The sequence below is a fragment of the Grammomys surdaster genome, unplaced genomic scaffold, assembly GCF_004785775.1.
Source record: "Grammomys surdaster isolate TR1022 unplaced genomic scaffold, NIH_TR_1.0 437, whole genome shotgun sequence".
NCBI lineage: Eukaryota > Metazoa > Chordata > Mammalia > Rodentia > Muridae > Grammomys > Grammomys surdaster.
The window spans coordinates 212128-225056 of record NW_021604856.1 but is presented as its reverse complement, the minus strand read 5'-3'; the positions used below and the strand labels follow the sequence as shown (position 1 = coordinate 225056).

Sequence of the window (12929 nt, the reverse complement as noted above, 5' to 3'; positions counted from 1 at the left end):
TACACTGTACACACCCTGCTCTCTACACTACACACACCCTGCTCTCTACACTATACACACCGTGCTGTCTACACTATACACACCCTGCTCTCTACACTACACACACCCTGCTCTCTACACTATACACACCCTGCTCTCTACACTATACACACCCTGCTCTCTACACTGTACACACCCTGCTCTCTACACTATACACACCGTGCTCTCTCCACTACACACACCCTGCTCTCTCCACTATACACACCCTGCTCTCTACACTATACACACCCTGTTCTCTACACTATACACACCCTGCTCTCTACACTGTACACACCATGCTCTCTCCACTATACACACCCTGCTCTCTCCACTATACACACCCTGCTCTCTCCACTATACACACCCTGCTTTCTACACTATACACACCCTGCTCTCTACACTATACACACCCCATTCTTTCTCCTTTGGTTTTCCTTCCATTCCCTTCTCATCACAGAACCTTGGCATGACAGCCTACAAGGGACAACTCTCTCCCGGGGTTTACTTAGCTGACCACAGTCCCAGTGTCCTCCATACATGGTTACCTGAACAGATCAACCCAATTCTCTATCTTTATTTCTATCTACATCCCTTCCTTCCTCCCTCCCTCCATCTCTCCAAGCCTAACAATGTTGCCCCTTCTCTTTCACAGCATAAGATCCAACTGGGTTGTCCATTTGTATAATTCTTGAGTAATGCTAGAATCTGTCACACAACTGAGAACTCCGAGGAAGTAGAAGACCGGCTTGATATTTATTACATAACACCACATCCCTAGACTCAAGTCAGCTGTTTGGAAACTGGCAGGTGCCTACTCACTACGTCGGAATGGATGGGTGAACTTGGGTACCACCCACCTCCTCAAGCACAGAGTAAGTTCCTAAAGTCCAAGCAGTTAAAGGAATCAGAAAGAGTGACAAACTCAACAGAAGGCTCCCATTTTTATCACTAATGTGACACAGAAGTCACATTCTTTCTTGGCTTTCTCCCTAACCTGGGAATAATATTTAATATTAATATCTGATGGATATTTTGTGAAGCTATGGACGTACTTGAAACATTTCAGTGTGCCCCTAGCTTCTAGTGCCAGGTGGGGTCCAGGGTCTACACTCTACGTGCTGTCTGCATGGATGTATTGATTGGCCTTCCTCCTAGGAAGGGTAGATGACATCCCACCATCCTCATGATACTCAAAGTTTGGGAGCTAGAAGAGACCAGTGAGCCTTGTGCTTCCCAAACTCCTTTGGGGTTTCCCAGACTTTGGGGCCCACTGGCCTAGTATACAATAAATACCTCCTTGTTGTGTGTCTCCTGTCTTCATTCTCAATGGAAAGTCAGACCTTTAGCCTCAGGGATCTGAACTCTAATATCAAGATGGATAATTCACAGCTAAGCCTCACTGAACTTCTTCCTCCATATCTCACCTCAAAGATAAATACCCTGGGATGACAACTGACTGTGAACACTCCCGTGCCAGTTCTCTTTCTCTGCATCAACCTCTTCATCAGTTACGGGGAAATGAATAATAATAATATTGTCCTTATCCTCAGCTCACAGACAGGGTCCCATATAGCCCAAGCTGGCCTTTAACTCAAACTCATTATGTAGCCAGAGATGACTCAACTCCCAATCCTTCTGACTCCTCTTAAATACCAGGAATAGAGGTATGTACCACCAAGCCCACTTTATCCTGTGCTGGGCATCAAACCCAGAGCTCTGTGGATGCTAGGCAAGCCGTCTAGAAACTGACTGACCTATATCCCAGCCCCTTATCTCACAGAGTTCTTTAGGCATCCAGTAAGGTCACAGACATAAAGCGACCTGATGAGCGAGAAGGCAATTCAAAAGAAAGTTAATATTTCCCTGTGTATTTTAAAGGCCTGACTCTGTAACGGAAAGTACCCTGCTGAGCAAGTTATTCTTAGCTATGTCATCGTTACGCAGGGTCTTCATGCACGTGGAATGGGAGAGGTAAGCCAATCCATCACCATTACCCAGCTCTAAAGTACCTCCTGGGGGCTAGAAGACACCCCCAGAGAACGCTGTGCTGAGGGGATATATTTTCTAACCATTTCCACGGCTTTGCCAGCACCCTCTCAGCAAACCAGGCTGGTGAGGGAGGTGCAGAGTAGGTTCACTAACTCGGACCCCAGTGCCTGGGGAACTCTAGAGGGCGCGGAAGGCTACAAACACACATCCCGCAGGATACTTTCAGCTGGATGCCCCAGCAGAGGGGAAGACACACAGCACAGCTCTACAAAACCCTGAGAATGCACTACTGACTAGATCCTGGTGCTCAGAGATTCAAGCCGGCCAGGATTCCCTCCGTATGTGATCTGTTGAGCAGCTCTGATAGGGACTCACTGGTGTCCCGGTGGAACATAGAGGCCAGGCTGTGGCCGTCAGTGTTCCCACTCTCCAGTTGGAAGATGCCCACCAGTTCCTGTATCCACTGGATGTCTGCTGAGAGTTGCTGCCTCAGAGTCTCAAACTGCACCTGCAGGTGGTCTAGCTTCCTGGCCATGCCTCCAAGGCTGGCCCCTGTGGCCTGGATGTCTTCTCTCAGGAGTTTCTTCAGGGACTCCACCTTGCGGAACTCATACTTGAGCTGAGACAGGTTATGGCGAGCATTCTCGTTCTCCTCTCGGTACCAAGCCTCCTTCTCATTGAAGATAGAGACCAAGGACTCCACATCGTCCTGCAGGGTATCATGGGCTCCTGCTAGGGCACGGCATCCCTCGTCTACCTGAGCCACATCCTCTACCACGTGAGCAAAGCGCTCAAAGTTGACATACGTGTTGTTGGGGGGCATGCTTGAGTGGCATTTGAGGGTATACTCTCTCAGGCATTTGGTCTTTAGCTGAGCAGGTTGTGTCTTCCACTGTTCAGGGGCTCTGGCTTCTCCTTTTGACTAGTAGGTGTTCAGACAGAAGAACCAGAATATTAACATGATATGTGTTCCACAGGGCAATCTAAGCTGCAGGCAGAAGGCACACGCATGGCCTCTTTGGCATTCACTGCTTGTGTCAAGACACGGTAGAAGAGCCAGGGCAAGGCTAGCACTGGCCCCTACACACAACAAGACTGTAAGAAACACTGAGGAATGTAGGAGTACTGCCTGCATGCTCACTCCAGGTCAGAGAACTCTATGACCGACCATTAGAGAAGGTCAACACACACAAGTCAACACACACATAGAATTTAATAGTAGGTCACGAAGGCAAGCAGAGGTTCTGCAAACATCCACTCAAGGGCTGAAACATGCAGGCTATGGCAGGCAGAGGATGGCTAAGGTATCAGCATGCTCAGTAGAAAAGAACCCAAGAAGCGCTTCAGTTTTGGGCTATAGCCACATCCCAACCTGGAAGATTACTGCCCTTCCCTATCCTCCAGGGAGTAAATGAACTTGGAGTTATCATCGCTAGTTCTCTCCCTTCGCATCTGCACTGAGATCATCCCAAGGGGCCTTCCCAGTGAACAAAGAAGTCTGGAGAGTGTTCCGCTAATCAGCGGAATGAGGGCTAGGGCCCTGCTCCCCACCACCGCTCCCAATGTGCTCTAAACACCAGACTCGGAAAAACCAGTGGGCCCTTCACGACAAGCAGAATTAGATGAGAATTCACTTTCTGCCCTGACCCTCCAACCGGGGGCAGAATTGTCCTAACAGAGTTTTGGCTTCCCTTCCATAACAGATCTCTGTCTCAGGACCAAATTCCTGAGGCCCCACGGCACCAATAAAAGCTATGTGACTGACTGGCATTTCATCTTGTAGTGAGAGCCTTGTAATCAGAAACAGAAATATTCCTGATTACAAAGTCAAGGTTTTAGTGGCCCGAGATCTGTCTACAACCTGACTTCTGCAGTGAAAAGGGACAGTGAGATGAGTCCCAACAAATAACATTTTATAAGAGAAAGTGTCTTAACTGACGTCTGTGATGGTGCGCTGGCTCTCTGAACCCATGAAATGCAAAGTTAAGGCGGCATAACCCTATTTTATTTGCTTTTGTCTGTTTGTTTCTGTGGTGCTCTGGATGGACTGCACAGCCTCATGCAAGTGAGGCAAGCACTCTAGTCTGGAGCCAGCATAACACCGTTTGAACAAGCATGGACCCTCTAAGGACCCTTGACCAGTGCCTGAGATCAAGCAAAGGCCTCTTAACAGCTGATTATATCCGACTGCCACAGCCAGCCCTGGTGGCAGAAGAGGGACCTCCTGCTCACTGGAGCTCATTACCATGCCCTTACCGTGATCCAGGGATGTCTGAGAGCCTCTTGGATGGTAAGCCGTTTTCTGCAATGAGGACAAAGAAACAAATGACCCGTGAGGACACTTCCGGGAGCAGCAGAGTCCCACCTCTTTGACATCCTTGGGCTGTGCCCTCAAAGCAGTACAGTGTAGAGGTGGCTGAAAACGGGCTGCATTTCCAATACTTTTGGGGAAAGAATCCAGGCAGAAACCTTACTACCCAAGCCCTCAACCTCAGTTCCCAGACTGAAGGACCTAATCGTCACCCTCTACTGAGTGTCCAGACTCCCCTGAAAGCCAGCCAGCTCTCCAGGGCCAAGTCTCTGATGACTGTTTTGGTGTTTTCCTCCCAGTTCTCTCCTCTGTCCTCTACTGATCAATATTCAGGTAGGTACCCCAACCCCAGCACTGCCCTAAATAGGAAAACTGGGGTGTCTGCACACCACAGGATCCCACTCTGGTTCTCTTTGAAGTCTGTGAAAACCAGAGGATGTAGTGCCCTCTGCCCTTTCAGGCTACTTCTCCGACGCTCACACAGACAAGACTTAACTCACTACACTCATTCTTTCTCATCCCCCTTCTTTGGCCAAATAGCCTCATGGCTCAACCTGGGCCCTGAAGCAGAGGTAGGATTAGGATGTCCTGCCTCCGCTCTCAACTTGAATAGGCTTCAAAATGTTCAGAGTTTACCTTTCAAGTCAGAGTCCTGCTTATGTTTAGGGAAGACTCTACACTGATGTCCAAATACACACGAATGCAAGCATATACACGCGCACGCTCAGATAGACGGCGTCATTTGTATGTTTGGCAGGAGATGAAGGCACAAGACCAAATGACAAGATGAGCACCTAGTCACGGCCATAGACACTTCTCAACACCTGACCAGACTGGACTACATTGTCGGGCTGTGGAAGGGTATCTTGGTTCTTGGGTTGGCATGGGCCTGAAACCCCCGAGACGGCAGGTGTTCAGCCACGCTCCCAGAACCCAGGACCCTGACATGGTCTAATCTCCATTTTACCTGCACCGTCAATTAAGTAACATCCAGGTAGAGGGCGTGACTAACAGATTTCCATATTCATGAAATCTAAAGGCCAGGGGGCGTAGCTAATTAAGTTATCCCTTCTCAGTCCCTCCTCTTTCCCACTCCCTATTTAAGCGAGCTCCTCCTGGCATGGGGGTGGGGGGGACTGGCGCACGCACATCCAGATCCAACTATCATGTCGTGAACAATAAACTTCGCCATGGAAACCCAGTCCACGTGTCTTCTGGGGCCTGCCTCCACCAAGCTTCCAGCCTCTGGAACCCTAGACCTTCTCACATATGTGGGAACCTGCCAGCAAGAAAGCCCTGGGACTCCGCTGCCACGTGGGCCGGGGGCAAGCCCTCCCCTCCTCCTCCCCCGCGTGTATTTTCCCACACTATATGCCACAAACGGCAAAGCGAGAGCAGTCTGGCATGTTTTTGAAAGGCAACAGGAAAGAATAAGCATCCGAGAAACCAGACCGTATCCTCTTACCGGGTCTCTTTCACAAGAAGCTTCCGAATGAAGTCCTTGGCCAGCTCGCTTGTTTGGCTGAAGAATTCCTCATCAAAGTCGTAACTCACAGCAGTGATATTCGCCAGGGTTTCTTGCTTTGTGTCTCCCAGGAAGGGGGATGCTCCACTCAGACTGAGCACAACAGAGAAAGAACGGTGTAACTGAGGGACAGGAGAGAGAAAGCAGAGGAAAGGCCTTGGGAACCCCAAGCCTGTTCTCTCCCGGCAATCAAACAACAGGCTTTTCAGTGCTGTTTAACCCAGTTCACCTTCTGAACCTCTGACTGAGTACCTAATTCAGGGGAACTCTGTTTAATGGACCTAGAAGCTAAAAGAAGAGAAACAGCCCCTGGCAGAACAGCGTAAAATACAATAAAGGAGCCAGACAAGTAACTTGGGGGGCGGGGCACAGGGAAGTGGTGGCTGAAGTTTGCACTGACTCTTATCTTAAAGAATGAATACCCAGCAGTGACTCCAGGAAGAACTTCCAAACGGAGGGAGCAAACCTTGAGAGGCACAGAAGGTTTGCAACATTCCGTCCCCACAGGGCTAGATGAGGTTCTACCATACAGTGACCTCCTGAAGCACCAGCTCTTGATTTGAATTCTCCCCGAGCACTGGGTACCTCTATGCAGATGTGCCTTTGAGATGCACACACACCATCCGTGCCCTGCCTACCTTGACTAACTGCATGCATCGTCTTACCCATTAGCTGTGCTGGAAAGAGCAGTCACTGTGGATTTTATTTCTGTTCCCTCACCACATTCTCACTTGGCTGAAACGCTTGCTGCTTCTATTTACCAGATAACTGTTCGAAGCCGTTCCCATCCCTGTTGCTGCTTTCTTAGCGTGGGGGAACAGAAAGGTGCACTAGAAAACTCAGAAACTCTGAGTTTGAATCCACCTCTGCCACTCATTAGCGGTGTAAACGGAGGAAAGTTCTCGACCTTTCTGAGACGCTGTCTCCTCATTTAACATGAAGACAGTAACAGCCCCTGAGTCACAGGATTGACATGAAAAACTACTGTATGCAAAGCACATTGGGCAGGTAGGCATGGCAGTCAATACCTGTTATCCCAGCACTTGGGGGACAGAGGCAGGAGGAAGACACTTTAAGGCCAGCCTGAGCTACACAGAGTCTGTCTCAAAAGATCAAGGGAAGATTGGGCAGAATGGTATATGCTTTTAATCCCAGCCACTCACTTAGAAAGCAGAGGCAGGGGAAGAATCTGTATGAATGTAAAACTACTGTGGTCTAAATAGAGTCCTAGGCTAGCCAGAACTGAATAGTGAGACCTCATTTCAATCAGTCAATCAATCAAAAAGTCAATCAATAGTTAATATGGATATATCTCGGGGGTAGAGCACTTGCCTAGCATGTATAAGGTCTTTGGGGCCAATCCAGATCACCACAAGAAATAGATAAGATGCTTTATATAACCTTGATCCATACTAGCAGTTCTAGATAGAAATAAATCATTATTTCTGTCATGGATAAAACATAATATAACCCTCTATAAGTCCCAAGTCTCCAGTTTTCATAAGACCAGAAGTTGGTCTGAGTCATGTGTGCTGTGTCTGCACCCACCTCTATTCTCCTCTCCGGGGAATCGATTCCATTCCATAGCTCCTAGTTCAAATACATCTACCTAACTGTCTGTCCATCTCCCTCTGTGTTCCACAGAAGTGTGTCCAAGCCTCCAGTGTAGCCATGCTCCCACAGGGTGGTATCTCCCACAGACACAGAGCCCAGGACAACCAGCTCTCATCCATGTCAGTATCCTGAGTGCCTGGCACAGTGCTTCTGACAGGTTTTCTTTCCTTTTGTTTGTTTCATTTTGTTCTGTTTTGTTTTTAGAAATAGTGTTTCTCTGTATAACCCTGGCTGTCCTGGAACTATTCCTGTAGACTGGGCTAGCTTTGAACTCACAGAGATCTACTGCCTCAGCCTCCTGAGTGCTAGGATTAAAGGCATGTACCACCATTGTCTGGGCGATAGACACCAGGTTTATAATCCCAGCTTGTGGGGAAACTGAGACAGAAATATCACAAGCCCAAGGCCAGCCTGGGCAATTTAGTGACTCTCTGTCATTAATAAAACATAATAACAAAAACAAACAAACAAACAAACAAAAAACTGCCTGGTGGTGGTGGTGCACGCCTTTAATCCCAGCACTTGGGAGGCAGAGGCAGGCGGATTTCTGAGTTTGAGGCCAGCCTGGTCTACAGAGTGAGTTCCAGGACAGCCAGGACTACACAGAGAAACCCTGTCGCAAACAAAACAAAACAAAACAAAACAAAACCAGAAAAAAACCATAATAACCCTCTATGAGTCCCAAGTCTCCGAGAAGAAGGAGGAGAGAAAGAAGAAGAGGAGGACGAGGAAGAAGAGGAGAAAGAGGAGGAGGAAGGAGAAGAGGAGGAAGAGGTGGAGGAAGAAAATAAGAAGAAGAAGAGGAGGAAGAGGAGGAAGAGGGGGAGAGGAGGAGGAGGAGGAAGAGGAGGAAAAGGAGGAGGAGGAGGAGGAGGAGGAGGAGGAGGAGAAGGAGAAGGAGAAGAAGAAGAAGAAGAAGAAGAAGAAGAAGAAGAAGAAGAAATAATTAAGGGGTTCCAGGGATATAATTAAGCAGTAGCACACTTGCCTGACTTATGTTCAATTACTCTAGTTTCAACTTCTAGTACCATAAAAGTAAATAATTAAAGACAGAGCTGCACAGTAAAACAAAACAAAGAAAAAGAAAAGTAATATAAAATAAAAATAAATTTCATCAAGGTCAAGGAGTCATAAGAACACTGTGTGTGCTGTTGAATTCCTTAGTAGTTCAATATGGAAACCAGAATTCTAAAGAAACCCAAGACTTAAGAACAAATAGGTGACAAATACTCTGGCTCTGGAATTACAGAGAAATGGTTGTTTACTTTGCACCAGATCCAGCTAGGCAGTTAAAAGGCACTGAGGCCATGGCCCTACCCTAGTGATTCTAACTTAACGGACATGGGTGGGGTCTGGGCCATGGTAGGTATTAAAAGACCTACAGAGTTGAGGCCCTCAGCTGTACTGGAACAGTCACAGTGTAGCTCCCAGCCTGTGCTGCTGAGAACAATCCCCAGTTGTGGAACGCTGGCCCTGGCTATGGGCTGAGTTTTACCCTGAAAATGCCATGAACATGGCATTCTCCATGCGAGCTACCAAAGGCAACCTCTGGGACTCGCTGGGGGCTGAGTATCTACCAACTTGCCCTGTGTGCCAAAACAGGGCCTAGGAAACTTGTACACGGTGGCTTATTCCCACCCTACTTCCTATGGCAGTAAGAAAAATAGGTCCAAAGGTTAAATACCTGTCCACAGCTACAGAGACTGAAAGAGACAGCACTGGTATCCTGCCCCAGGTAACACCTAGTCCACAAAACAAACAAAAACCTATGCAGGAAATCTTGGCGTAAGCCATTGAATACAAGGGGACAAGAAAGGGGGAAAGAAGGGAGGGGGGGGAAGAGAGTGTGAGAGGGAGGGAAAGTGGACTGGGGATGAGAAGAGAGGAAAGAGAGCAGGTGCAGGTACCCTCAGGGCTGTCACAAGGCTTCTGGTAAAGTAACAGTCTCACAGAGAACATGTGTGGTCTGCCCTAGCTTACCACAAAGAAATTTAGACATGATCTGTGTAGGAGGGAGGGCAGCTCTCCCAGGCTAACCCTGCTCAACTGTAGGAAGTGGAGCTCAGAGCAGTCCACCTCAGGCACTGTGTGGTTGTAACACGCCTCCCCGCCCCTCTCTCCCTCCTCCTAAGCTAAGCAGGGCTGCAGCTCAAGCTGGGGATACTCACAGGATGTAGGTGATGACTCCGATGCTCCTGCAAAGGAGAGTTGTGTCAGAGCTATGTGGGTTCCAACGTCAAACCCTCCAGGGAGTCACCATGCAGATACAAGAAGTCACTTGCTCCCCCCAGGTGGCCCCTGAAAGCCATCTCAAGTCCCGCCCCTCCCTACCCCACTCTGCGACAGACAAGGATTGCATTTAGGATTCTCACGCTCTGCATATTGAGTCAAGGACCCAAATTCAGGGTCTGACTTCAGCGTCTGCAGACGACGTCACTGGGGCATGTCCCTTAACCACTGAGCCCACGTTCCTTATGTAATGACTAGAGAATAAGGACCACCTGCAGGACTGTGGGCGGGGTCTCAGAAAGCTGAGTCATGAGCTGCACCAACTGTAATCAAGAATTGATCCCAGCAGAATTACTAGGCTAACAAACGCCTAGGACATAGGATGCGCCTATGGAACACTTGATGGATGGACCAATGAGCTAACTTAACTGCTCGCTAGACCCCAGGTGAGGCTGACTTAGGATAAGCCTACACTTGCCTCAGCCCCTCCCCCGCTGACAAAGCTCGCTCTCATTGGCCAAGGATCCAAGCCTCATTGCCTTTTGCTGCCTGTAGGGCTACTGCTCCTGGAAACTAAGGTTTTAAACACCAAAGGGCTTGCCTTCTAAAATGGGCTGGGACCTCCTGCTCCTGGAAGGATCCCGGGCCACCACTTACCACATGTCGGCCTCCAGTCCCAGTGGCTCATAGTTCACGATTTCTGGAGCTGAAAGAAGTCATGTTTAGAAGTCAAGAGGGGGTAGAGATGAGAGGAGGTGGTTCTGGTTCTAGGGAATTCTACAGTATTTGGAGCCAATTGTCTCCATCTTGAGTCTCCAATAGTGAGGATGGGAATAATCTGGATGTAAGAGCGTTGAGAAAACAGGTTGCTAAGGACTGCGTGAGTTTCTACAGGAAGTCTATGTTGAAATCTAATTCTTGGGCAATGGTATATAAAAACAAACCAAAAAAAAAAAAAAACACCCCAGGGCCTTATGGGAGATTAGTTCATGAGAGTAAATGTTAAGGACTGAAGTGAAGCCCTTGTAAAAGGCTCCAGGGAGCATGCCCTCACGTGATAACAGAGGAAGACGATGGTGTCTGTGAAAAGGCTCCTCACCAGACACCAGGCCCACCATCATCTGGGACTCAGAACCACGGGAACTGTGGTCAACTGTTTATTACCAACTATACAGTGTAAGGTGTTTGGTTACAGTAGCCCAGAGAGGGTAAGACATGAGTTTGTTGCTAACCTGGGAGAAACCATTCATGAACAACCCTTGATGAGGAGGAAAACCAGAGCTACAAAGGAAGAGGAACATGGGACGAAGAAGGTCTAGGAAGAAGACATGAAGGCCTGGTGATGACCTGCTATGGGGAGCTCTGGTGGACAGAGACTCCACACAGGTCCATGCTGAGAGGTGATGGAGAAGAAGGCAGCCAAGGGCTTTACTTTCCTCTGAGTCCTCCCTGACAGGTGACCTCATTAGAGGACATCTTTGGAGGTGTCACTGAAGTAAGACTATAAGCATGAGGGGATCCAAAACCATGTCAGAAGATTACAGGGGAGGGGGGGAGTCAAGCATCCCATTCGAAGCCATTAATACATAAGTGGAAGTAGGAGCTGGGCCAAAGATAGGGCAAGTGACCGAGAGACGGTCTGAGTGAGAGAGAAGATGCCGCGGAAGACACAAGAGGGCCGTGAGCTGCCAGAGAGCACACAGGCCCAGAAGGCCAGCGCTCAGTCTCACGCTCACTTTGTCCGTGACTTTGAAGGATGTGGCAGTTATAAAGATAGCACCTCACTGAGATTACAGGTGTGGACCAGCATGCCCTACTCCAAGTTATTCTCACATGGCAAGTTGACATCACTTTGACATCCAAACTATGATCATTTCTCTAGGAATTTATCTCTCTCCCTCTCCCTCTTCCTTTCTTCCCCCCTCCCCCCTCTTCCCCCCCCCCCCCTCTTTGTGTGTGTGTGTGTGCGCGCGTGTGTGTGCATCTCTTGTTCACCCTATGTATGCCAGGCTTGGCCCATCACCTCCTGGGGACTCTTCTGTCTGCTTCTCATCTTGCAGTAGAAACTCAGAGATTACAGACACACAGTACCACAGCTGGCTCTCGGTGAGTTCTGGGGATCCGAGCTGAGGTCACAGGGCGTGGCAAGCATTTTACTCCTCGCCATCTCCTCTGCTCTAGGAAAGTAATTTCATTGCATCTTTCTAAAAAAAACCCGAAGACTGTGGCACACAACTACACACTGAGTTTCTCTTTTAGAGTTTGTTTTTATCTCTATTTCTGAACAGATATGTGTGTCTATGTGTGGGTACGTGTGCACATGTGAGTGCAGGTGCCCACAGAGGCTGGAAGAGGGTTTGGGGAACTCTGCAGCTGGAGTTGATAGATGGCCGTGAGCCATCTTCCATGGGTGCTAGCATCTGAATTTGGGTCGTCTGCAGAGTGTGCATTTTAGCCACGGCGCCACCTCCCCACTCCTAACGTTCTCGTATTTTGTCTGTTTGTTGTTTGTTTTTTTGAGACAGGGTTTGGCCCGGAACAAGGTACTTGATGGAAAAAATAATTCAAGCTGCCTTTTGAGGAGGCCACGTCCTCCATCTCTGAAACACTCCAAGTCCCATAAAAGATAAGCGATGCTTTGATTCTCAACTCTCATTCCTTTCTTCTCTGCAGAGGTATTTTCTTCTTCCTCAAACCTCTGGACCAGTCCCCTGGGGGATATCTAGTGTGTAGGACAGAAAAGGCTAGGGCAAAGGGTGAGAGGAACAGAGGAGAGAGAACAAGGCCAGGCCTCAGCTGGACTGGCTGCTCTGAGGTGAGAGGAAGGCCAGGCCCTGGGAGAGGCAGGTGGTGGATCTCCACCTGGCAGATAACGGCCTCTTTCCTTTTCAGGAAATCACAAGCTACTTCAGAGAGAGACTTCTTGTGGGGAACCAAGACAGGGAAGCGATTTTAAATCTGCTCAATGAACGCTTCCAAGAGTAAAAGGTGGGGCAAGTTCTGTGGAAGTTTAACTCTACAAAGGCCTCTAGCCCCACCTGGCTACTCTCTGTCCCAGTGGGCACTCGAAGCCAAGCCCGCGCCTGTCTCTTCACCCAAAGCAATTCCTTCTCAACCCTTCAGTTTCTTCCAAGTATCTCAAAGCATTGTTTCTCAGCCCAGCCATGAAGAATTGTTCCTAAGATTTCTGTTCTTTTCTCTCTCTCTCTCTCTCTCTCTCTCTCTCTCTCTCTCTCTCTCTCT

At 48.7% G+C, this 12929-nt stretch overlaps 1 protein-coding gene across 1 annotated transcript in view; it reads right to left on the bottom strand.

Annotated features, from left to right (window-relative positions):
- Nucleotides 1-12929, bottom strand: part of Dapk2 (death associated protein kinase 2) — a 116576-nt gene that overhangs the window by 12259 nt on the left and 91388 nt on the right. Inside the window, exons 6-9 of the mRNA XM_028781455.1 lie at nucleotides 10344-10392; nucleotides 9626-9652; nucleotides 5784-5936; nucleotides 4264-4309 (exon numbers count right to left, since the gene is read on the bottom strand). Of these exons, the coding sequence (XP_028637288.1) occupies nucleotides 4264-4309; nucleotides 5784-5936; nucleotides 9626-9652; nucleotides 10344-10392 (275 nt within the window). The remainder of the gene's footprint in view (nucleotides 1-4263; nucleotides 4310-5783; nucleotides 5937-9625; nucleotides 9653-10343; nucleotides 10393-12929) is intronic.